This window comes from Neoarius graeffei, chromosome 4 (assembly GCF_027579695.1).
Source record: "Neoarius graeffei isolate fNeoGra1 chromosome 4, fNeoGra1.pri, whole genome shotgun sequence".
NCBI classification, from domain to species: domain Eukaryota; kingdom Metazoa; phylum Chordata; class Actinopteri; order Siluriformes; family Ariidae; genus Neoarius; species Neoarius graeffei.
This window is the reverse complement of record NC_083572.1, coordinates 93,013,761-93,040,248: the sequence shown is the minus strand read 5'-3', so window position 1 is coordinate 93,040,248 and position 26,488 is coordinate 93,013,761. Positions and strand designations below refer to the sequence as shown.

General features: G+C 41.1%; 1 protein-coding gene across 1 annotated transcript; it reads left to right on the top strand.

Moving 5' to 3' along the window:
• The first annotated feature begins 54 nt into the window (after positions 1–54).
• On the top strand, positions 55–26,488 carry hsd17b7 (hydroxysteroid (17-beta) dehydrogenase 7). Its single transcript, XM_060920025.1, has 9 exons — positions 55–129; positions 5,133–5,336; positions 5,439–5,531; positions 8,255–8,369; positions 12,287–12,481; positions 18,781–18,885; positions 24,686–24,742; positions 24,907–25,005; positions 25,205–26,488. The coding sequence occupies exons 1-9, from the start codon at positions 86–88 to the stop codon at positions 25,316–25,318; spliced, it is 1,026 nt and encodes a 341-aa protein (XP_060776008.1). The 5' UTR covers positions 55–85; the 3' UTR covers positions 25,319–26,488.

Here is a 26,488-nt window from a genome sequence, read left to right as displayed (position 1 = left end):
CCGTTATGACATCCAATCACACCATAGGGGCGGGGCGGATCCCGGCAGGACAAACCAGCGGTGGAGTGCAGAGGTTCAGTGTTGAATGGCTGTAATGGGGAAAGTAGTTCTGGTGACTGGAGCAAACAGGTAAATAACACATTATAAAAGTTTACACTACTCATTAAATTAGTGATTTAGTAAAGTGCATTTAAATATTTTAAATTAGTGAGAAAATAAAAAATTAGTGATAATAGTCAAGGGTGGTGTAGTGGTTAGTACTGTTGCTTCATAGCAAGAAGGTTGTGGGTTCGAGCCCAGCAGCTGGCCAGGGCCTTTCTGTGTGGAGTTTGCATGTTCTCCCAGTGTCTGTGTGGGTTTCCCCCATTATTATTAAAGAGCTAAATCATATGTTTATTTAGGTCATGTCTAATCTAATCACTGTACATAAACATGACCTAAATAAACATATGATTTAGTACAGTGATTAGATTAGATTAAACTTTGTCATTGCACGTGTCTCAGGTACAAGGAAATGAAATGCAGATTGCATCTAACCAGAAGTGCATAGCAGTAAATAACATAAGTGTAATATACATAAATATAAATGTACAGGAATTACAGGGGGGTGGCACGGTGGTGTAGTGGTTAGCGCTGTCGCCTCACAGCAAGAAGGTCCTGGGTTCGAGCCCCGGGGCCGGCGAGGGCCTTTCTGTGTGGAGTTTGCATGTTCTCCCCGTGTCCGCGTGGGTTTCCTCCGGTTTCCCCCACAGGTGACTCTAAATTGACCGTAGGTGTGATTGTGAGTGTGAATGGTTGTCTGTGTCTATGTGTCAGCCCTGTGATGACCTGGCGACTTGTCCAGGGTGTACCCCGCCTTTCGCCCGTAGTCAGCTGGGATAGGCTCCAGCTTGCCTGCGACCCTGTAGAAGGATAAAGCGGCTAGAGATAATGAGATGAGATGAGGAATTACAGGGTATGGAATGGTATAATGATATGATCGATATTTACAGTATGTTCAAAATGTGCAATATGAATGAACTGTAGTGCAATGGTATGATACATAGATATTTGCAGTATATACAAAACACGATATGAATAAACAGGGGGTGGCACGGTGGTGTAGTGGTTAGCGCTGTCGCCTCACAGCAAGAAGGTCCAGGTTTGAGCCCCGTGGCTGGCGAGGGCCTTTCTGTGCGAAGTTTGCATGTTGTCCGCGTGGGTTTCCTCCGGGTGCTCCGGTTTCCCTCACAGTCCAAAGACATGCAGGTTAGGCTAACTGGTGACTCTAAATTGACCGTAGGTGTGAATGTGAGTGTGAATGGTTGTCTGTGTCTATGTGTCAGCCCTGTGATGACCTGGCGACTTGTCCAGGGTGTACCCCGCCTTTCGCCCGTAGTCAGCTGGGATAGGCTCCAGCTTGCCTGCGACCCTGTAGGACAGGATAAAGCGGCTAGAGATAATGAGATGAGACTGTGAAAGTGTCCAAGAGACAAGTTGCATCCTGTTCCTACCTACGATATAGCTGTGATGAATAGTCAGTCTCAGTCCTGCACTTGGGAAGGAGCATTCTGTCACTGAACAGGCTCCTCTGGTTGCTGATGACGGTGTGCAGAGGGTGACTGGCATCGTCCATGATGCTCAGTAGTTTGTCCATAGTCCTCTTCTCTGCCACCATCACCAGAGAGTCCAGCTTCATGCTGACCACAGAGCCGGCCCGCCTGATCAGTTTGTCCTTCTTGGATGTGTTGCCCCCCCAGCACACCACGGTGCAAAACAGGACACTGGCAACCACAGACTGATAGAACATCCACAGGAGTTTCCTGCAGATGTTAAAGGACTGCAGCCTTCTCAGGAAGTACAGCCTGCTCTGTCCCTTCCTGTGCAGGTGGTTGGTGTTGCAAGTCCAGTCCAGCTTGCTGTCCAGCCACAGCCCGAGGTACTTGTAGGAATCTAGAACCTCCACCTCGACTCCCTCGATCAGAACTGGTCATGACCTTGGTCTGGACCTCCCAAAGTCAATGACCAGCTCCTTGGTGTGTGTGTGTGTGGAGGTGGGGGACCGTGGGGGGGGGGGGGGGGGGTAGAGTTCAGCAGTGACAGCTGAAGGAAAAAAACCTGTTCCTGAACCTGGTGGTTTTGGTTCGAAGGCTCCTGTAGCGCCTTCCAGAGGGCAGGAGAGTGAACAGTTTGTGTGCTGGATGGCAGGAGTCTTTGATGATGTTTATGGCTCTCCTAAGACATCGCTTCCTGTAGACGTCCTCAATAGGAGGAAGCGAGGCTCCCACGACACGCTGGGCGATCTTCACCACCCTCTGCAGTGCCTTCCAGTCCGAGACAGAGCAGTTCCCATACCACACTGTAATACAGTTGGTTAGGATGCTCTCAATGGTACAACGGTAGAAGTTCACCAGGATGTCTGAAGAGAGGTGGTTTTTCTTCAGAGTCCTCAAGAAAAAGAGATGCTGGTGAGCCTTCTTGACCAAGTTGGAGCAGTTGGTTGTCCAGGTGAGGTCCTGCGAGATGTGGATCCCCAGGAATTTGAAGCTGGTCACACGCTGCACTGCTGCACCGTTGATGTGGATGGTTGTGTGTGTGTCAGCGTTCCTCCTGAAGTCCACAATGAGCTCCTTGGTTTTACTGGTGTTGAGCAGCAGGTTGTTCTCACTGCACCACACAGCTAGGCGGTCCACCTCCTCTCTGTAGGCTGACTCATCGTTGTCCTTGATGAGGCCTATCACTGTGGTGTCATCTGCAAACTTGATGATGGTGCTAGTGTAATGTACAGGTCTGCAGTCATGAGTATGTGCAAAATAATAGCAATCTAACATCACTAATGTGTTTAATTACTGATTTTGGCAGAAAAGATAATACAACATGGGGAAAAAATAGGTGTAGCCGAGTAATGGGAAATCAACAGTCATGACATGCACTCTGCTAATTGGGTGTAATTGACTCATTTAATGAAAGGGGTGTGTTCAAATTAATAGCAGCATGTTCAAATTAATAGCAGTGTGGTGTTCAGTTAGTGAGGTCATTCATTCTGTGAAGAAACAGGTGTCAATTATGACCCTTATTTAAAGAAGGAGGGCAGTAAATGTTGTGCCTGCTGGTTTTAGCCCTTGCTCAGTGAGTAAAATGGGTCGTTCCAGACATTGTACCGAAGGAGAAAGAACTTTGATCAAGAAGTTGATTGGAGAGGAGAAACATGTAAAGAAGTGCAGAAAATAATTGGCTGCTCAGCTAAAATGATCTCAAATGCTTTAAAATGGCAAACAAAACCCGAAACACATGGTAGGTAAAGAAATACTACCGTCTGCGTAGATCATAGAATAACAAGAATGGCAAAGAAGCATCCAATGATCAGCTCCAAGGAAATCAAAGAAGAGCTTCAGTTACCTGTGAGTACTGCAACTATCAGAAGACGCCTATTTCTATTTGCAAGAAATCCTCGTAAAGTACCATTGCTGAAAAAAAAAAAGACGTGTTGAAACGGTTACAGTTTGCCAAAGAACACATTGACTGGCCTAAAGAGAAATGGCGCAACATTCTATGGACAGATGAGAGCAAGATTGTTCTAATTGGGTCTAAAGGCCACAGACAGTTTGTGAGACGACCCATAAACACTGAATTCAAGCCACAGTACACTGTGAAGACTGTAAAACATGGAGGTGTAAGCATAATGGTTTGGCGATGTTTCTTATAGTTTGGAGTCGGGCCCATTTATCGCATACCAGGCACCATGGACCAGTTTGAATATATCAAAATACTGGAAGAGGTCATGTTGCCTTCTGCTGAAGAAGAAATGCCCTTGAAATGGGTGTTTCAGCAGGACAACGACCCCAAACACACCAGCAAGTGGGCAACATCCTGGTTCCAGACCAACAAGACTGATGTTATGAAGTGGCCAGCCCAATCTACAGACCTCGATCCAATTGAGAATTTGTGGAGTGACATCAAAAATGACATTTTTGATTCAAAACCCAAGAATGCAGAAGAACTGTGGAATGTAGTCCAGTCAGCTCGGGCTGGAATATCTCTTCGCAGGTGTCCAATGTTGGTTGACTCCATGCCACACAGATGTAAAGCAGTTATCAGAAATAAAGGTTATGCAACTAAATATTAGTTCAGTGATTAACAGAAAAGCTAAATCTGTAAACAAATTTCAGTTTATACTGTAAATATTCAAGTTCGTAAATGAAAATGCAGACACGTTGTTTTTTTTTTTTTTTGAACAGCCTATTATTCTTTTTTTTCTTCATTTTCAGTTTAAAATTGATATTTTGTTCACGCTTTCATTTGGAATTGAATATGCAGTGCTCCCAGTGCTATTATGAGGATTGAGCTTTTTCTCAGTTGTTTTAAACATGCTGCTATTATTTTGCACATAAGTGTACGTATATTTTGTATTTTTACATAATTATAATATCCATAAGAACCTGTAAAAATGTATTTCTTAAAAAATAAGCAAACAAAAGCACTATAACAGTTTTTGAAGAGGATGAACTGCATTTTAATATTTGTTATATTAAACATTATTGGAAGAAAGGTGTGTGTGTGTGTGTGTGTGTGTGTGTGTGTGAGAGAGAGAGAGAGAGAGAGAGAGTTGCTCTCTAATAATCTCATTCACATAAATTTCTTGTAAAACTGCTCAACATGTAATGAACTCTGTGTGTGTGTGAGAGAGAGAGAGTGTCTCATCTTGTCTCATTATCTCTAGCCGCTTTATCCTGTTCTACAGGGTCGCAGGCAAGCTGGAGCCTATCCCAACTGACTATGGGCGAAAGGCGGGGTACACCCTGGACAAGTCGCCAGGTCATCACAGGGCTGACACATAGACACAGACAACCATTCACACTCACATTCACACCTACGGTCAATTTAGAGTCACCAATTAACCTAACCTGCATGTCTTTGGACTGTGGGGGAAACCGGAGCACCCGGAGGAAACCCATGCGGACACGGGGAGAACATGTGAACTCCACACAGAAAGGCCCTCGCCGGCCACGGGGCTCGAACCCGGACCTTCTTGCTGTGAGGCAACAGCGCTAATCACTACACCACCGTGCCGCCCCTCTAATAATCTCATCCACATAAATTTCTTGTAAAACTGCTCAACATGTAATGCACACTGTGTGTGTGTGTGTGTGTAGTGGGATAGGCCTGGCCCTGTGTCAGCGCCTCCTGAGCGACAATGCTCAGCTGCAGCTGTGTCTGGCCTGTAGGAATGAGCAGAGGGCCGTGGCGGCCCGTCAGTTCTTGCTCGTCTCTCACCCTAAAGCTCATGTTTCGCTCGTTCGGCTGGACGTGGGCAGCATGCGCTCCATCCTCAGAGCTGCTCAGGAGATAAGACGGAGGTAAAAGTAGTAATCGTGTAGTACCCATTCAGTCCACACTCGCATTCCAAAGGTCAGATAAATTGAATTGTTGAATTGATTCTGTTCATTCTTTTGGAACAGATACAGCAGGCTTGACTACCTCTACCTTAACGCTGGGATCATGCCCAGTCCACAGGTGGATTCCAGGACCCTCTATAAAGGCTTGTTTTCTGGGTACAGTTCCTGCACACTTTTCTCTCTACATGTTCATCATTGCAATAGAGAAGAAAAACAGCATGCTGTGATTATGTCGCTGTACAATACGACTGCAGTCTGCATTAAAAGATTCTAATATGCAAAGAATAAATCTCTTCAGGCAGCGATTGTATAACCCCGATTCCAAAAAAGTTGGGACGCTGTATAAACTGGAAATAAAAACAGAATGCGATAATTTCGCAAATCATGGAAACCCTATATTTTATTGAAAATAGTACAAAGACAACATATCAAATGTTTGAACTGAGCAATGTTATTGTTTTCTGAAAAATATATGCTCATTTTGAATTTGATGTCAGCAACACGTTGCAAAAAAAAAGTTGGAATAGGGACAACAAAAGACTGAAAAAGTTGTGTAATGCAAAAAAAAAAAATAATAACTTGGTTACTTGGCAACAGGTCAGTAACATGATTGGGTATAAAAAGAGCATCCCAGAGAGGCGGAGTCTCTCAGAAGTAAAGATGGAGAGGGGTTCACCGCTCTGTGAAAGACTGCGTGGGCAAACAGTGCAACAATTTACAGGGATGAGAGTTTTCCGCTTTTCGGCGGATTTCCGCTTTTTCTGAGTAAAAATCGACCTTTTTATATTATGCCAAATCCGTTGAGATTTTTTTTCATTTATTGAGGGGGGTTGGGGTATGTTCCTTCGTGATACTCACTCAAGCGTAATTCATTCCTACGATGATGTTACATGTTTACATTTTCGCCATCTTTAGTCTCGCTAAGTCTCGCGGTAGAATACGTGTTATCTACAATGTAATTGGCCAAAACATCGATGGCGAGAGCATGATGGCCAATCATAACCGTTCTTACAAAAGAGAGGACTGACGAGCTTTTGTCTTTGGCCAAAAAGCTGAAGAAGTCATCGAAATGATCAAATGAGAAGTGATTGTGAACTATAAATAATTGTATAAAGTGTACATAGACATTATCCCATAAACTTAGCATTCGTTTGATTTAATACATTGAACATGCATATGATAGTCAGTAAATCTGAATTAATGCTGACAGTTTTCAAAACTTAAATATTTCAAAAGACTTTTTGAAGAAATCATATGCAACTAATGAGGACATGGGGAGAAAAGGTCAGTCACCCTAAGAAACTTTATTTAATACATTTTGATCATTAATAGAACTTTAAGTTTAATGTGAATTTAGTTTGTCATTTTTGTTGATCATGAATTATAACCATACCCTTGAATGTAGAATGTGATTTTATTTTGAATTCAAACAATACTCCTATTGATTTGAAACATATTTTCATGTAAATATATATAAAAAAAGACAACAGATATATATTTTTTATCTACTACAGCTCAGATTGCAGGAAAAGTGGTTTGTAAGGCCTTATTTTTCAAAATTTTTCTGGGGGGGGGGATCCTTCGGCGCCCTCGCATACCTTTATCTTGTTTTCTGCTTTTTTTGATGACCACCCACTCTCATCCCTGAATTTAAGAATAACATTCCTCAATGTAAAAGTGCAAAGAATTTGGGGATCACATCATCTTTGGTTTTTAGATTAGATTAGATAAAACTTTATTGATCCCATTGGTAGGGTTCCCTCAGGGAAATTAAGCCTTGTCTCTTGCATGCAGAGATTTCTCCAGATTCTCTGAATCTTTTAATGATATGTACCATAGATGATGCGATCCCCAAATTATTTGCAATTTTACATTGAGGAATGTTGTTATTCTTAAATTGTTGCACTGTTTGCCCACGCAGTCTTTCATAGAGCGGTGAACCCCGCCCCATCTTTACTTCTGAGAGACTCCGCCTCTCTGGGAGGCTCTTTTTATACCCAATCATGTTATTGACCTGTTACCAATTAACCAAATTAGTTTTTGGGTTTTTTTGCATTACACAACTTTTTCAGTCTTTTGTTGCCCCTGTCCCAACTTTTCTGAAACGTTGCAGACACCAAATTCAAAATGAGCATTTTTTTTTTTTTCAAAAAACAATAACATTTCTCGGTTGTCTTTGTACCATTTTCAGTGAAATATAGGGTTTACATAATTTGCAAATTTTCCCATTTTATTTCAGAGTTTTTATTTTATTTGTTTTACACAGCGTCCCAATTTTTTATTTTTTATTGTTTTTGGAATTGGGGCTATAGGAAGATAACAGGGTGGTGTGATGCAGGGTGACCTGAAGTGCAGTTACTCTTGTTTATTTTCTCCAGATTATGCTTGTTACCAAAATTGATTATTTTCCAATAACAGCACGTCAAAGGTGGTGTCCCCCCCCCAATTCGTCTTATACCACGGGGGGGGGAAGCACGCTACCGAAAACCAGAAAGTGTAAAGACTTTTCAGTCGTGGAAAACTTCCTGTCACAAAGTGCTGACACTGGAGACGCCTTCCTTAAACTTGACATAAACATCTCATGCCACAAATGAATAAATCTACAATTTGTCATATAACAGCACTTTTTAAAAACCCTATTAATAGTTAATTAATAGAAACGATAATGTATGAGTGTTGCTTTTATAGAAGATTAATTAACATGTGCTGATGAAACAGGTTCAGTAATTCAACAGCTGGAATTAGAACGCTGAAAGAACACATTAATAACAACACATGATGTTTATAATGTTTTATCCAGGCATCCAGTGCATTCGAGAACTGTAGTTTTATGTGTTTAATACCAGCCGAATTATTTTATGATTGTGATTTACTCACAGTAAAGCAATTCACATGTTTTCGACGGGAGAAGGACTACTGACGCAGAAAGACACCGTCACTTCTGATGGTCTACAGCAAGTGTTTGCTACCAATCTGTTCGGTCACTTCTTACTGGTGAGTCATCTTCAACAGATGACATTTTATCACAGTTTTCTCAAACAGTGAAAATGAACATTTTATTCATGTCGGTTTTATTGCGGCTTTCATACAACACTTCACACAGGTACGATCATGAAATAATTGTTAGCAATTTTTATTATTATTATTATTATTATTATTCGGTGCTTTCCTCTTCTTAACAAACTGATCAATATGATTGAGGCAGACGTCCAGAGCTGCTTTTCTCTCCACGGTGATGAAGATACTGTGGATCAGGTGAGCATTAAAGTTGCAGTAGATTGAGCGAGTCAGCCTGCAGGACAGACGTGTCGGTTTTCTGCTACGGTAGGAATTCACAATGACCACGAGGGTTTATGTTTCTGTCGTTTCTTTTCTTCTCATATACAGTACTGTGCTAAAGAATTAGACACATGTAAAGAAATGCTCTAGACCAAAAATGGCTTGAAATTAAATACTACAAACAGCAGTAAGCCATGATAAACAAAACAAAGTCAGTATTTGGTGTGAGACGACCCTTTGCTTTAAAAAAAAAATAGTCTGAGGTACAGTGAGTGCAGTTTTATGCGGAAATGAGCTGTAGGTTTTACTGAGCATCTTACAGAACCAGCTACAGTTCTTCTGGACACTTTGACTGTCACACTCGCTTCTTCATTTTGCACCAAAACCCAGCTGCCTTCATTATGTTTTCTTTTTTCATCTGAAAAGTGCTCTCTTATGGAATACTAGCAGGTTACCTGGATGTTGCCCGGGTTTTTGCAAAATTCTGGGTTGCCCCCAGACTTCACTGTCAAATTTCCGTCGAGAACTGGTGATGTTAACCCAGGACAAACAAAAATCCAAACAGCCACCACCCAGGGGCCCACCGGGGCCCCCCTGGGGCCCAAATATGGAATTTCTGAGTTCTGCCAAATTGTGGCTATCTCCTGTACCTACTTGCCAAATTTGGTAAAAATCCACTGAGAAATGGTGACATTAGCTTAAGATAGACAAACAAATTTACTACTTATGTAGATGCTGCTCAGATAGAAACTTTTTTTTTTTTTCTGTGACATTTAATTTTGTGCTGGAAAATGAACAAACATTTGGAACTCTGGTGGCACGGTGGTGTAGTGGTTAGTGCTGTCGCCTCATAGCAAGAAGGTCCGGGTTTGAGCCCCGTGGCCGGCGAGGGCCTTTCTGTGCGGAGTTTGCATGTTCTCCCCGTGTCCGCGTGGGTTTCCTCCGGGTGCTCCGGTTTCCCCCACAGTCCAAAGACATGCAGGTTAGGTTAACTGGTGACTCTAAATTGACCGTGAGTGTGAATGGTTGTCTGTGTGTCAGCCCTGTGATGACCTGGCGACTTGTCCAGGGTGTACCCCGCCTTTCACCCGTAGTCAGCTGGGATAGGCTCCAGCTTGCCTGCGACCCTGTGGAACAGGAGAAAGCAGCTAGAGATAATGAGATGAGATTTAGAACTCTGAAATGTTTTTTACTGACTCGATAATGTAGTAGTCATAAAATAGAAATCTATAACAAAGTTTGTATGGAAAAAAAACCATAGGGGGGCTAAGACTTTTGCACAGTACTGTATATCATTGTTCCCAGGATTGACTCTGGATCCACTGAATAAAATCAATACAGAAGATGAATATATTACATAATAATAATAATAATAATAATAATAGTTAATATATTATGAATTAATATCAATTTTATATCCTAATGAATATCTAACAAGATAAAAACTTGGTCAGTTGGCAGTATTTACTAACTTTTTAAAATGACTACCATTTTATATTTCACTCCTATCTATCTATCTGTCTATCTGTCTATCTATCTATCTATCTATCTATCTATCTATCTATCTATCTATCTATCTATCTATCTATCTATCTATCTATCTATCTATCTCGTTTGCTATGGAGTAAGCGAGGCGAGGTATTGTTTTTGGTTGGGTTTTTTTGTTTCTTTGTTTTTTTGTAAACGATATTACGGGGAAACGGCTGGATCAATCTTCATGAAACTTTCAGGATAGATGGGCATTGGTCTCAAATAGAACCTCCAACATTTTGAGGGTCATCCGGTCAAGGTCACCAAAAAGGTCAGAATCTTTTTTTGTTGTGTCTACTGCCTCATATAGAGGCACTAGCCACGACGTCATCATGCTGTCAGAATGTAAGTGTTACGATCGCGCACTGTGCATGTGCATACACGTGTTCCGATTAAAATGGCCAGTGAGTGCATACAATTCGGTTCACCATTCAAAATAAATAGACTAGACTAAAGAAATCGCTTTCAGACATGTTTATGCTCATTACGGATGGAAAGTGTGTTCCACTGAGCTCTAGCACCGGGCCATTTCCGGGAAATAAGAGTTTGGGTCATGGCGACAGCGTGTGTATGTCAGCCTCGGTTCAGAGGTAAGAGATAAGAGTCGAATAATATAAAGTACAGACACTTGGTATATTTTACTTCTGTGATTGTTCATTTTTGGATTACGCTTCATTTTTGTTGCTACTGAGTCATAGAGTAAATATATATGCTATATTTACTGTATGGACATGGGATCAGAAAACTATTTTATTTATAAGCAGTAGCCACATGTACCCATAGGGTACTTTTATTTTTTTTTTGTGATATCTTCCTTCATATTCATCATAAGTGCTATCGGGTGAGGTTTGTTTTGCCTGGCAACACTTGTTTATTTATTTATGAGACCTCTCCTCCATGCTTAAACCTCTATGATAATCAATAACTATAAAAATAAGTCAAAGGGTCCTGAATGAAAATATATGAACAAATGTCAGCTTCAATAAGTCACTGTTTATGTCCATGCGTTTGGAGGATAGATAGGTAGACAGATGATGGACACATGTCCACTGACAAGCTACCACTGTTAGGGACTCAAGCAAGGCCCTTAACCCTCCCTGCTCCAGGAGCACTGTGTCACGCACCCCCTTGTTGTTTGTTGCTCTGGATAGGAGCGTCTGCTAAATGCCTGTAATGTAATGTAATGTAATGTAATTTTGCACCAAAACCCAGTAGCCTTCATTATGTTTTCTTTTTTAATCTGAAAAGTGGTCTCTTGTGTAATATGCTGCTCAGATACAAACATTTTTTTTTCTGTAACATTTAATTTTGCGCTGGAAAACAAAGAACGTTTGGAACCTAAAATGTTTTTGTACCGACTCGATAATATCGAAGTCATAAAAGCGAAATCTATAACAAAGTTTGTATGGAAAAAAAAGGGTGCCAAGATTTTTGCACAGTGCTGTATATACTTGTGTCCTTGCAGAGCAAATATGGTTTTGATATATTGGCCCATCAGAGTTGCACATAAATAAGTTTCACATTAAACTTAGTAGTGATAAAATCCATCGGCTCTGCGGTGACTTCTCTCTCATCTCGTCTCTCGTCTGCTCTGGTATGATTCAGCAGTCCTGTTCTAGTTTGGAAGGACCTCTGGCAGATGTTGCAGCTGTGGGGTGTGTCCACATTGCTGGTGGGATCTTGGCGCTGTTGGTGTCTCGCCATCTCTCCTGTCACGTCTCACATTCTGTAGTTTCAGAACCCTTTGTTTGACGGTCTGTCGCCAAGTTAGCCGGTCTTCCAGTTGGCGTGGGTCAATATTGCATGATTTTAAAGGCTCTTTTCAGGTTGTCTGGAACACCAGTTGATTGGGTGCCTTCTGCGAGTTCGCTGAACAGTACTTTCTTGTGGAGACGATTATCTGGCATCCTGATCACATGTCCCAACCATCTGAGAGATCTTCTCAAATCACTTATGGGGATCATCTCTATAAAATCACTTGTACAGTGGAAAATAACCTATAATAGAAACCCAAGCACCATTGGTTCCTGATAAGGCCAGTTTTTACTTGTGAATGTGTATTGAAGTGCAAAAACACTAATTCTACATATCTCTCATTGTAGGTTCGGGAATTGGAGCCCCTGTTATGCCAACCAGGCCACAGCTCTCAGGTCATCTGGACCTCGTCCAGCAACGCATGCCGTTCAGCTTTCAGTCTTGATGACCTTCAGCACAAAGAAGGCGCGGAACCGTACAGTTCCTCGAAATACGCATCTGACCTCCTGAGCCTGGCCCTGAACCGACACTATAACAGCCAGGTGAATGAAGATCCGTGACTCACAACCTATTAAGGAACTTTAAAGGAGAACTGAAGGCAAATTTTTCATTATCAAACATTTATATCTCATTTTATTAAATTTAAGAATGTATTTTTGATAGCTATTTTGTCACTGCTATAGCAAGTTCTGGGTGTCTGAAATATGCGATGTACAACCCCAATTCCAAAAAAGTTGGGACACGGTGTAAAATCTAAATAAAAACAGAATGTGAAGATTTGCAAATCATGGAAACCCTACATTTCATTGAAAATAGTACAAAGACAACGTATCACGTTGGAACTGAGAAATTTTGTTTTTCGGAAAATTTCTGCTCATTTTGAATTTGATGTCAGCAACATGTTTCAGAAAAGTTGGGACAGGGGCAACAAAAGACTGAAAAAGTTGTGTAATGCTAAAAAACTAATTTGGTTAATTTGGCAACAGGTCAGTAAGATGATTGGGTATAAAAAGAGCATCCCAGAGAGGCGGAGTCTCTCAGAAGTAAAGATGGAGAGGGGTTCACCGCTCTTTGAAAGACTGCGTGGGCAAACAGGGCAACAATTTAAGAATAACGTTCCTCGATGTAAAACTGCAAAGAATTTGGGGATCACATCATCTATGGTACATAATATCATTAAAAGATTCAGAGAATCTGGAGAAATCTCTGTATGCAAGAGACAAGGCTGAAAACTGACATTGGATGCCTGTGATCTTCAGGCCCTCAGGTGACACTGCATTAAAAGCAGACACGTGTCTGTAGTGAAAATCACTGTATGGGCTCAGGAACACTTCAGAAAACCATAATCTGTAAAAACACTTCATTACTGCATCCACAAATGCAAGTTAAAACCAGATATAAACAATATCCAGAAACCCCACCCCCTTCTCTGGGCCTGAGCTCTTTTACGATGGACTGAAGCAAAGTGGAAAACTGTCTAATGAATCAAAAGTAGAAATTCTTTTTAGAAATCATGGACACCACGTCCTCCAGGCTAAAGAGGAGAGGGACCATCCAGCTTGTTATCAGTGCACAGCTCAAAAGCCAGCATCTGTGATGGTATGAAGGGGCATTAGTGCACATGACCTGGGTAGCTTGTACATCTGGGAAGGCATCATTAATGCTGAATGATATATACACGTTTCAGAGCAATATGCTGCCATCCAGACAAAATCTTTTTCAGGGAAGGCCTTCCTTCTTTCAGCAAGACAACGCCAAACCGCTTTCTGCACATATTAAAACTGCATGGCTCCGTAGAAAAAGAGTCCGGGTGCTAAACTGGCCTGCTGCAGTCCAGACCTGTCTCCCTTTTAAAACATTTGGCGCATTATGAAGCGCAAAATACGACAAAGGAGATCCCAAACTGTTGAGCATCTGAAATTGTATATTAGGCAAGAATGGGACAACATTTCTCTTTCAAAACTACAGCAGCTGGTCTCCTCAGTTCCCCAAACGTTTACAGAGTGTTGTTAACAGTAGAGATGATGCAACACAGCGGTAAACGCGCCCCGTCCCAACTTTTCTGAAAGATGTTGCTGACATCAAATTCAGAATGAACATACATTTCTCAAAAAACAATAAAAATTTCTCAGTTTCAATATATGATATGTTGTCTTTGTACTATTTTCAATTAAATATAGCATTTCCATGATTTGTACATTATCATTAGCATTCTGCCTTTATTTACAGTTTACACAGCGTCCCAACTTTTTTGGAATTGGGGTTGTAATATATCAGTCCATATGTCAAAGCAACGGCCATAAGCGAGATTCGTTGAGACCTGTGCAAGACATCGTAGGACAGAAGTAAAACGTACAGCGGAAATCAAAGTGAGCAACATCTGCCAACGTTGTCAAAAGACGCGTGCGCCCTCTTTTGAATGCTGATGTAATCAAGCCGGAAGTTTTCTTTGTTTTTTGATAGCAATCAGGAAAGTTTGAAAAAAGTAGGCAATAATCGTCATTTAAACTCATTTTTGTGCAATATTTTGTTTGGAAAACAGTTTTCAAAATGGCGGCACTGACACCTGGCTGACACTTCACATTTCAAAGTCTCGCACAAGTCTCGTGAAGGTCGCGTGGATAAACGACGCCTGCCATGGACCAAACGAACTACATTCAATATGGCTAAAAACCGAATAGGCCGATAAGTATAATATTTAATTGCAATTAGTTGCCGATATGAGTCATGATATAAGATTACTAAAACCGAAAACGTAATTGAATAACACGTTAGTTAAGAAATAAAGCAAGTTTAAAAATGACTTCAGTTCTCCTTTAAGCAATTCTTGATTCATTTCACCCTGGATGTTGTCTTTTTTTTTTTTTTTCAATTTTACAATTCCCAGACTGCATTTAGACGTAAGACGTGAGTGTGTGCGCATATATAAAAACATGACTGCAGGAAAAAAAAAACAATTTAGATTTGGAATAAATCACATATTTATGTTCATTTCAATAATCTGTTAACGAGGAAAACTCTGATTCTATATAACGCAATAATCAGATTGTTAAAAATATTATACAACCCCGATTCCAAAAAAGTTGGGACAAAGTACAAATTGTAAATAAAAACGGAATGTAATGATGTGGAAGTTTCCAAATTCCATATTTTATTCAGAATAGAACATAGATGACATATCAAATGTTTAAACTGAGAAAATGTATCATTTAAAGAGAAAAATTAGGTGATTTTAAATTTCATGACAACAACACATCTCAAAAAAGTTGGGACAAGGCCATGTTTACCACTGTGAGACATCCCCTTTTCTCTTTACAACAGTCTGTAAACGTCTGGGGACTGAGGAGACAAGTTGCTCAAGTTTAGGGATAGGAATGTTAACCCATTCTTGTCTAATGTAGGATTCTAGTTGCTCAACTGTCTTAGGTCTTTTTTGTCGTATCTTCCATTTTATGATGCGCCAAATGTTTTCTATGGGTGAAAGATCTGGACTGCAGGCTGGCCAGTTCAGTACCCAGACCCTTCCTCTACGCAGCCATGATGCTGTAATTGATGCAGTATGTGGTTTGGCATTGTCATGTTGGAAAATGGAAGGTCTTCCCTGAAAGAGACGTCGTCTGGATGGGAGTATATGTTGCTCTAGAACCTGGATATACCTTTCAGGATTGATGGTGTCTTTCCAGATGTGTAAGCTGCCCATGCCACACGCACTAATGCAACCCCATACCATCAGAGATGCAGGCTTCTGAACTGAGCGCTGATAACAACTTGGGTCGTCCTTCTCCTCTTTAGTCCGAATGACACGGCGTCCCTGATTTCCATAAAGAACTTCAAATTTTGATTCGTCTGACCACAGAACAGTTTTCCACTTTGCCACAGTCCATTTTAAATGAGCCTTGGCCCAGAGAAGACGTCTGCGCTTCTGGATCATGTTTAGATACGGCTTCTTCTTTGAACTATAGAGTTTTAGCTGGCAACGGCGGATGGCACGGTGAATTGTGTTCACAGATAATGTTCTCTGGAAATATTCCTGAGCCCATTTTGTGATTTCCAATACAGAAGCATGCCTGTATGTGATGCAGTGCCGTCTAAGGGCCCGAAGATCATGGGTACCCAGTATGGTTTTCCGGCCTTGACCCTTACGCACAGAGATTCTTCCAGATTCTCTGAATCTTTTGATAATATTATGCACTGTAGATGATATGTTCAAACTCTGCAATTTTACACTGTCGAACTCCTTTCTGATATTGCTCCACTATTTGTTGGCGCAGAATTAGGGGGATTGGTGATCCTCTTCCCATCTTTACTTCTGAGAGCCGCTGCCACTCCAAGATGCTCTTTTTATACCCAGTCATGTTAATGACCTATTGCCAATTGACCTAATGAGTTGCAATTTGGTCCTCCAGCTGTTCCTTTTTTGTACCTTTTAACTTTTCCAGCCTCTTATTGCCCCTGTCCCAACTTTTTTGAGATGTGTTGCTGTCATGAAATTTCAAATGAGCCAATATTTGGCATGAAATTTCAAAATGTCTCACTTTCGACATCTGATATGTTGTCTATGTTTTATTGTGAATACAATATCAGTTTTTGAGATTTGTAAATTATTGCATTCCATTTTTATTTACAATTTGTACTTTGTCCCAACTTTTTTGGAATCGGGGTTGTAGATACAAGTGAGATAGAGACATTACATTGCATTCTCTAGAAGTTCCAGTGTTATTTTGTAAATCATGTTGCATGAACAGTTAAAGCTAAAAATGTACATGCATTTCGGCTAAAGACATCAGACTCAATTTTTAATAATTCCACATGGCATGTGTTAAAGCAGCTGTAGCAGCCAAATATGTTGTTACAGCCAAATGTAATGCCCTCCTTGTACACAAGGTGTCACTGTGTATTTGTAAAGGTGTTCCTTGGGTGTATAGATGACTTGCAAAAACGTGATCAAAATGTGCTACATCACGAGCGTCCGCCATGATGGTGGATATACAAAGCAACTAGGACGGCAGCCACTGAAAGCGTGTCTGTAAACAATGCTGAATTTTCTCAGTATTACCATGATTTGAACGATCGAGTGAAAATTTGATACAAAGAGAAGATAGATATTCATGGTTTTGACCCATATTATTTAAAAAAGTCAGGCTTTTCTGAAGCTAAGACGCTGCGTCAACCAGGCCATTCCTGGGGATATCTGACCGCGTCATTCCTGGAGTTAAACATCTCAGTAGCTCAGTAGTAGGCTGAGCTCCTACAGCAACATTGTAAGTATTGATATTTTTTGTTTTGCTCCTGTGCTGGGTTGGCGCGGTGGTGCAATGGTTAGCACTGTTACCTCACAGCAAGAAGGTTCCGGGTTCAAACCTTATGGCCAACTGGGGCCTTTGTGGAGGCCCCAGTCTACACCCCAATCTGTGTGGAGTTTGCACGTTGTCCTCATGCCTGTGCGGGTTTCCTTTAGGTGCTCCAGTTTCCTCCCACAAAGACATGCAGATGAGGTCAACTGGCAATTCTAAATTGCCCATAGGTGTGAATGTGAGTGTGAATGGTTGGTTGTTCGTCTCTGTGACAGACTGGTGATCTGCCCAGGGTGTACCCTGCCTCTCGCCTGAAGTCAGCTGGGATTGCTGGGTTTCACGTGACATCACATCCGCCTCATTAGTTATTCAAAACTTTAGCTGGTGGTCTACCAAAGTTTAGTTGACAAAGCATTTATACAAAGAAGGTGCATTGCTTGCATGAAAAATGCCTTAAGTTGTTTTAGGTTGTTCAAATCAATCAAACTGTGAAACTGATAAAAGTTTCTTCAGGGTTCCTCGTGAACTAATAAAAAGGGGTGAACGAACACAGGATTTCACAAAAAGACGTTGAGAAAGGTGGCTTTTGAACCTCTCACTGAAATCGAAGGGAGCCGAGTTGAAGCATGCTCGAGTTTCACATGGTGAAAGGTTTGTATCTCCCTCTCAGCCATGTCCTTAGTGTTTTCCAAGGACTTTTCTTGCTATGTGTCGTTATTTTACGGGACTTTTTTTTTAGTCACAAAGCGCTAAAGTCCCCAGCTGTTTGTTTACTCCTCACTCCTCACAAAGTTCATATGCATGAAGGTTGTGACAAAATTCTTACCCAGCCATACAGTTACAATGTGCCGTGATCACTTCTCCATCTTGTTTAACTAAGATCCAGGTCTTTAAAGGGGTTTCTGATGATCTTTGTGAACAATTTAGCTGAGAGATAAGAGCCAACACAAGTGAGAATCAAGCCAACTGTTGTTTGTTTACACTTCAATTTGCAGCGCTTCATTGTAAAGATGTGAACACAAAGCTTAAAAAAAAAACATACTTACACGGGCAAAAACAATACAGGATTCATTCGGCAGGGACTTGATCCCGAGGTCCTTTACCCAGCCACATACAAAAAGTTGTAAGCCTCCATACTCTTCCACGCTTTCATCTGTTTTGCGGTGTAGAAGGACGTCTGCAACACCAGATAGTTCGAGATGTCGGGGAACTCGACTGAAGGGTAGTTTTTGAGATTGTGTGACAAATCCTTCTTTCCCAGACTGTAGGGGTCAATTCCATTGCACATAGCAATCTTCTGAATATATCTAAAGTGAGCAGCAGCTTCTAGGTTACGAGCGTACTCTGATAAGTTATCGCTAGCTGTTTGCAGTACGGCGGCCGCTTGACCACCAGCTGTTTTACTGGAAGTGAAATCGCTAAGAAAAGTCACGTGACTGAAACCCAAGGATTTAAACTGTCACCCTTCCCCCTGCTAGCATCGGTCACCACTGAGACTATCTGCTACCACTTTCATCTATCTAACATACTGATATTCTGTCCTCCAGGGTCTGTACTCATCAGTGATCTGTCCTGGACTGGTAATGACTAACCTCACATATGGCATCCTACCCTCCTTCTTCTGGACTCTTATCATGCCTATAATGTGGCTGGTAAGTTTTCACACATCTACAGTGGTGCTTGAAAGTTTGTGAATCCTTTAGAATTTTCTATATTTCTGCATAAATATGACCTAAAACATCATCAGATTTTCACACAAGTCCTAAAAGTAGATAAAGAGAACCCAGTTAAACAAATGAGACAAAAATGTTATACTTGGTCATTTATTTATTGAGGAAAATTATCCAATATTACATATGTGCATGGCAAAAGTATGTGAACCTTTGCTTTCAGTATCTGGTGTGACCCCCTTGTGCAGCAATAACTGCAACTAAACATTTCCGGTAACTGTTGATCAGTCCTGCACACCGGCTTGGAGGAATTTTAGTCCATTCCTCCATACAGAACAGCTTCAACTCTGGGATGTTGGTGGGTTTCCTCACATGAACTGCTTGCTTCAGGTGCTTCCACAACATTTCCATTGGATTAAGGTCAGGATTTTGACTTGGCCATTCCAAAACATTAACTTTATTCTTCTTTAACCATTCTTTGGTAGAACAACTTGTGTGCTTAGGGTCATTGTCTTGCTGCATGATCCACCTTCTCTTCAGATTCAATTCATGGACAGATGTCCTGACATTTTCCTTTAGAATTTGCTGGTATAATTCAGAATTCATTGTGCCAACAATGATGGCAAGCCGTCCTGGCCCAGATGCAGCAAAACAGGCCCAAACCATGATACTACCACCACCATGTTTCACAGATGAGATAAGGTTCTTATGCTGGAATGCAGTGTTTTCCTTTCTCCAAATATAATGCGTTTCATTTAAACCAAAAAGGTCTATTTTGGTCTCATGCGTCCACAAAACATTTTTCCAATAGCCTTCTGGCTTGTCCATGTGATCTTTAGCAAATTGCAGATGAGCAGCAATGTTCTTTTTGGAGAGCAGTGGCTTTCTCCTTGAAACCCTGCCATGCACACCATTGTTGTTCAGTGTTCTCCTGATGGAGGACTCATGAACATTAACATTAGCCAATGTGAGAGAGGCCTTCAGTTGCTTAGAAGTGGCCCTGGGGTCCTTTGTGACCTTGCCGACTATTACCTGCCTTGCTCTTAGAGTGATCTTTGTTGGTCAACCACTCCTGGGGAGGGTAACAACGGTCTTGAATTTCCTCCATTTGTACACAATCTGTCTGACTGTGGATTAGTGGAGTCCAAACTCTTTAGAGATGGTTTTGTAACCTTTTCCAGCCTGATCAGCATCAACAACGCTTTTTCTGAGGTCCTCAGAAATCTACTTTGTTCGTGTCATGATACACTTCCACAAACATGTGTTGTGAAGATCAGACTTTGATAGATCCCTGTTCTTTAAATAAAACAGGGTGCCCACTCACACCTGATTGTCATCCCATTGATTGAAAACACCTGACTCTAATTTCACCTTCAAATTAACTGCTAATCCTAGAGGTTCACATACTTTTGCCACTCTGTGGCATAACTTGAAAATTGCTGTACACCAACGCAACCCATCTAACTTGAAGGAGTTGGAGCAGTTTTACCTTGAGGAATGGGCAAAAATCCAAGTGGCTAGATGTGCTAAGCTAATAGAGACATATCCCAAAAGACTTGCAGCTGTAATTGCAGCAAAAGGTGGCTCTTAAAAAAACAATGTGCACCTTTAAAGTGGTAGGCATGTTGTGTAAATCAAATGGTGCTAACTCTCCAAAAATCTATTTTAATTCCAGCTTATAATGCGATAAAACAGGACAAACACCAAGGGGGATGAATATTTTTTTTTTTTTTTTTTCTATAGCAACGACTCATTCTCAGGGACTTTTATGGTGGACGATCTACATTATCGAATGGTAATAATAAAGGGATAGTAAATAGTGTTTTTGATAAAGTAAAACATATAATCACTGATATGTTGAATGAGACGTTTGTTAAATTTATGGAAGGAGTCTCCAGTGTTCATGCTTTCTAACAATTAGTATGTTCTTCACCATGGCAAGTTTCTTGGTAAAATAACAAGCTGTGATTATTACCTCAGGAGAGGGATAAAGAAAGAGGCTGGTGAAATGGCCGTTTTTTAATTTCTATAATATACAGTTCCCGTCAAAAGTTTGTACGCCCCATACTCTACTCATAGGTTTTTCTATATTGTGACTATTTTCTGCATTGTAGAACAATACTGAAGACATCAAAACTATATAAAATAACAAATGGAACATGTGGAATTATGTGGTCAACAAAAATGTTCAAGAAACAAACAAAATACATTTCATATTTTTGCACCTTCAAAGTATCCAGCGTTTACCTTGATGATGCTTTGTATACTATCGGTATTATCTTAACCAACTTCATGAGGTAGTCACCTGGAACGCTTTTCAATTAACAGGTGTGCCTCGTCAAAAGTTAATTAGTTGGCTAATTTCTTGCGTTATTAGTTTAAGATCAAACAGTAAATAGAAAATAATAAAAATACAGTAAATAGCTCTATTCCACAACTGTAGTAATCCATATTATGTCAAGAACCGCTCAGCTAACTAAAGAGAAACGACATCTATCATTACTTTAAGACATGAAGTGACTTTTAATTAATGAAAATAAAGAAAAAACATTGAAATAGAAGGTGTGTCCAGACTTTTGACTGGTACTGTAAGTGATAACAGGAACTAACTTGAACTAAAATTAAATATGATGTTAGTATCTGAGAAATAAAGCACTTTGAGAAATGATGTTATAGTAAAATAATCCACTTTCGGGTGCATCAGGCCACATCCCACCATCCTGTTGTGGATTATTTTATATTATATCCCTTATCAAAATATTCCCATGCAGGGATTGGCCAAGGATGGCTCATGTGACATAAAATTGTTCTACCATTGATTTAGGAATGGTTCAAACTTTAGTTAAGCTTGAAGGTGTCAATTTTGGAGCAGGGGGTTATTTCTTGGATAACAGCCTCTTAGTCCATGGTGATCTGAACTGTAGACAGGGCTGTGCCATGGTGGTTCCCAGGTTGTTCCTGACCATCCAAACCAATTTCCTTTCAGCTGAGGGTGACCGTTTGCATTTTCTTGAAGCAGAGTGGCTTGGCAAAGTGACTACACCTGACAATAACTTGGATATAATTGTTTGAACTGATCTTGGAATTTGCAGTTGTTTAGAAATGGCTCCAAAGACATTCCAGAGTTGTGTATACCTGCGATCCTCTTTCTCAGATCTGCACTGAGCTTTTTGGACTTTCCCATTGCATTGTGTGTTGGTCAATCCAATGAGAGTTGTAGTCAAATCATGATCACTAACAGGAAGTTAAGAGACCTCGGCCTTGGCAAGATAAGAGACATTTTGGAAGTTTCAGCACCTCTGAATTAATAATCTAAGTGAGCGTATGTAAATTTTTGACCTGGTATGTATAATTTTGACCCTGTGTTGATTTCAGAAAACCCAAAGAAAATTAAAACTTGTGCACCAAAGTTTTCGAGTGGTTTTTTTTTAATTAAAGATGTATGCTGTACAATCATTCTGCCACAGAAAAAGAACAGTTCAAAGAAATTACTGAAAGCCCAAATATTGCCATGACATTCATATCCAAGATGACATTCAATTAAACTTCTTGTATGTAAACTTCTGACCACAACTGTAAATCTAATACACCATGCACTGAGAGGCTCCGGGAATTATGGATTCTCTTCAGTGACTGGCAGAGTACTACACTGTGTACACAATTATTAGGCAAGTGAGTACTCTGACTCTACCATTATTTCTATGCATATTTTCCAACCCCAAGCTATATACACTTGAATGCTAATTGGATTTAAGTATTCTCAGGTGGTATTTACAGTATTTGTGTAATGAGGGAGGGTGTGGCCTAAAGTCATTAACATCTTATATTAAGTTGTGCATAATTATGAGGCAGCTGCTTTATCTCAAGCAAAATGGGCCAAAAAAGTGATTTAACAGACACTGGAAAGACACAAATTATAAAATGCCTATCAGAGGGATGCAGCACTCTTGAAATAGATAAGCTATTGAAATGTGACCACAGAACAACCAAACGTTTTGTTATAAATAGTCAACAGGGTCGCAAAAAATGTGTGGAGAAGAAAAGACGCAAATTAACCGCAAAAGACTTGATCAGGATTAAGCTACCAGGAACCCATTATCCTCCAGTACCACCATATTCCAGAACTGCAGCCTACCTGGAGGGTCCAGAAGGACAAGGTGTTCGGTGCTCAGAGACATGGCCAAGGTAAGGAAGGCTGAAACATGACCACCACTAAACAAGGCTCACAAGTTGAAACCTCAAGATTGGGCCAAGAAATATCTGAAGACAAATTTTTCCAAGGTTTTATGGATGGGTGAAATGAGAGTGACTCTTGATGGTCCAGATGGATGAGCCCATGGCTGGATAACTAATGGACAAACAGCACCACTTCAACTCAGACGCCAGCAAGGTGGAGGAGGGGTACTGGTATGGTTATAAAGGATGAGCTAGTTGGACCATTTCGGGTTGAAGATGGAGTTAAAATCAACTCACAAACCTACTGCCAGTTTCTAGAAGATATGTTCTTCAAGCAGTGGTACAGGAAGAAGTCCGCATCATTTCAAGAAGACCATGATTTTTATGCAGGACAATGCACCATCACATGCATCCAAGTACTCCACTGCTTACTCCACTGCTTGGCGAGCCAGCAAAGGCCTTAGAGTTGACCGAGTAATGACATGGCCCCCTTCCTCACCTGACTTAAACTCTATTGAGAACTTGTGGGCCCTTCTTAAACGTGAGATTTACAGTGACGGAAGACAATACCCCACTCTGAACGGTATTTCAGAGGCCGTGATTGCTGCTGCACAAAAAGTTGATCGTCAACAAATCAAAAAACGAACGGACTCCATGGATGGAAGGCTCATGGCAGTTATTGAAAAGAAGGGTGGCTATATTGGTCACTGAATATTTCTGAAATGCCAAAAGTGTTTATTTGTTAATTCTGAGTTGTTTATTTGTTACACTTAGTCTCATCTCATCATCTCTAGCCGCTTTATCCTGTTCTACAGGGTCGCAGGCAAGCTGGAGCCTATCCCAGCTGACTACGGGCGAAAGGCGGGGTACACCCTGGACAAGTCGCCAGGTCATCACAGGGCTGACACATAGACACAGACAACCACATTCACACCTAGGGTCAATTTAGAGTCACCAGTTAACCTAGCCTGCATGTCTTTGGACTGTGGGGGAAACCGGAGCACCCGGAGGAAACCCACGCGGACACAGGGAGAACATGCAAACTCCACACAGAAAGGCCCTCGCCGGCCACGGGACTCGAACCCGGACCTTCTTGCTGTGAGGCGACAGCGCTAACCACTCCACCACCATGCTGCCTACACTTAGTCTAAAAATTAAAATAAACAAGTGAGATGGGAAAATTTTAGCTTTTCATTTCGTTGCATAAAAATTCTGCACGCTAAATGTTGCCTAATAATTGTGCACACTTGTACATACATATTCCCCTTTTCTCAGGGGAACGTATGTATAAGTGTGCACAATTATTAGTGTGTTAATAAACCTAAAACATTCGGGTTTTAGGTTTATTAACAATTTGGATTGACTGAGATCACTGTATTTGTTCAACAATAAAATGAATCCTCAGGAATACGACCTGCCTAATAATTGTGCACACAGTGTATTTTATTCAGGGCTGCGACCCTCACCTCAGAGAATCCATAATTTCAACCGGAGCCTCTCAATGCATGGGATATTAGATTACTATAACAGCATGTTACCAGTTGTCTTTACTCCTGATACTATAATATCTGCTTTGTTTCTTTTTTCATTCTTCTTTTCTGATCAGATAAGAATCTTCACCAATACTTTCACTCTCGCGCCTTATAACGGAGCCGAAGCTTTGGTATGTACACTCCGCCAAAGACCTCCCTCCCTCTCTCCCATCACCACCACCGCTCCAAAAAAAAAAAAAAACACCTTTTATCTGTACAGTAGTTTGACTTGTGAAGCTCTTTGAGTTTCTGTCTCTGTATCAAGCTCAGTATTCATGTGCCCTTTGTATTGCAGTTTTGGCTGTTCAAGCAGAAACCGGAGTCACTGGATCCAATGGTCAAATACCACAGCTTAACCTCCGGACTGGGAAACAATTACATACAGACTCGCAAGGTCAGAACTGTGGGTCCTGTATCAGATCCCACATCTACATTATCACATCTGCTAATACAGTATACTGAGAAGGGGAAAAGGAACGTGTCATTACAACGGGGATATTTTTCTTTACAAATATGAGCACTTGTCAAATGGAAAGATAAATATTTTAGCTGTACTCTCACATTTGGCACTTTTGGAAATTGTGTATTTTCAGATGGATATTGACGAAACTACGTCAGCAGCACTCTATGAGAAACTTCTACAAATGGAGAAAACAGTGAGAAAGAAATTGAAAGACGAAGATGAAGATGTTGAACACGCTAAATAAATAAACCAATTACAAAGTATTTAAGCTTTTACATTTAATTAGCTTTAGTAATTTTTTTAAAATAGATATTCTGTGAGATGTGTATCTGTGCGATCTTTATATCGAAGAGAGTTTCTTTGCTATAGTTATTACAATTTTTTTTTTCAAGCACTTACTTACTAAAAGTCTAAAGCCCTTCCTGCACCATGCAATTGGGTGGTGCAGATCTCCGTTTCCGTAGCCCTCTGCCTCTCGCCTATACAGCTAGGGTTACAGTCGGGGGCTAGTCCTCTGGTAACCGCGAGAGTTTGATTCCCCACTCACATCTGTATTGCAGCGTGCCTTGCCAGACGGCAGTAGATACCATTTTTATGATGGTCTTTGGTATGACCCGACCATGAGTAGAACTGACGATTGAGAGGCGGACACACTAACCACTAGGCCAGCTTGCAGTTTACTAACTTGCTGTCATCCGACAACAGTCAGTGACAATATGAAATCCTTTCACCAAGCCTTCATAGCCACCAGAAGCTCCTCACCATCAAGGCCAGAATCATTTTTTAACGACATCCTTCAGAGTTAGTCAGGGACAACCAATCCTTCATTTCTCTTCGGGTTCCCAGAAGAGGACAGAAGTTGCAGGTTCCGTATGTCGCATCACATGGCCTGCGAGGGCAAGGCAACGCTGCCTGATGATAGTGGTTAATCTTGGTAAGTTCCCATAGAGTTGGCTGTTGGTCAAATGGTCACGCCAGGACACGTTCTTTACCACCCTGAGCGTTCTTGTGTAAGTACTGTCAAGAGATTTCTCAAGTGACTTTGTGAGAGTCCATGATTCAGCCCTGTGGAGGAGGATGGTCTCAACTGACTGTTTGAAGATGTGAACCTTGGTCTCAGTATGGATTGGGGATGCCTACACCTTTTGAGAGTGCATTTGGAGCACCCCAAGCTTGTGCTTTCCTCACTTCAGTATCGTGTGCTGTACCATCCAAATACTTGAAGTCAGTGACTTTTTCGATTTCTGAGCCATCGAGAGCGTGAAGAGGCTCTTCATAGGAGGGAATGGATTACATGTATGGATTACTGTTCAAAAAACACCAGTGCCTTCTCATCTCATCTCATCTCATTATCTCTAGCCGCTTTATCCTTCTACAGGGTCGCAGGCAAGCTGGAGCCTATCCCAGCTGACTA

What these genes read in the sequence shown, in the direction of transcription:
- hsd17b7 (XM_060920025.1), top strand. Translation starts at nt 86, where the DNA reads ATGGCTGTAATGGGGAAAGTAGTTCTGGTGACTGGAGCAAACAG. An exon ending in ACCGACACTATAACAGCCAG is followed by an intron (nt 12,482 to 18,780) that starts GTGAATGAAGAT and finishes TCTGTCCTCCAG; the next exon opens with GGTCTGTACTCATCAGTGAT. An exon ending in ATAACGGAGCCGAAGCTTTG is followed by an intron (nt 24,743 to 24,906) that starts GTATGTACACTC and finishes TTTGTATTGCAG; the next exon opens with TTTTGGCTGTTCAAGCAGAA.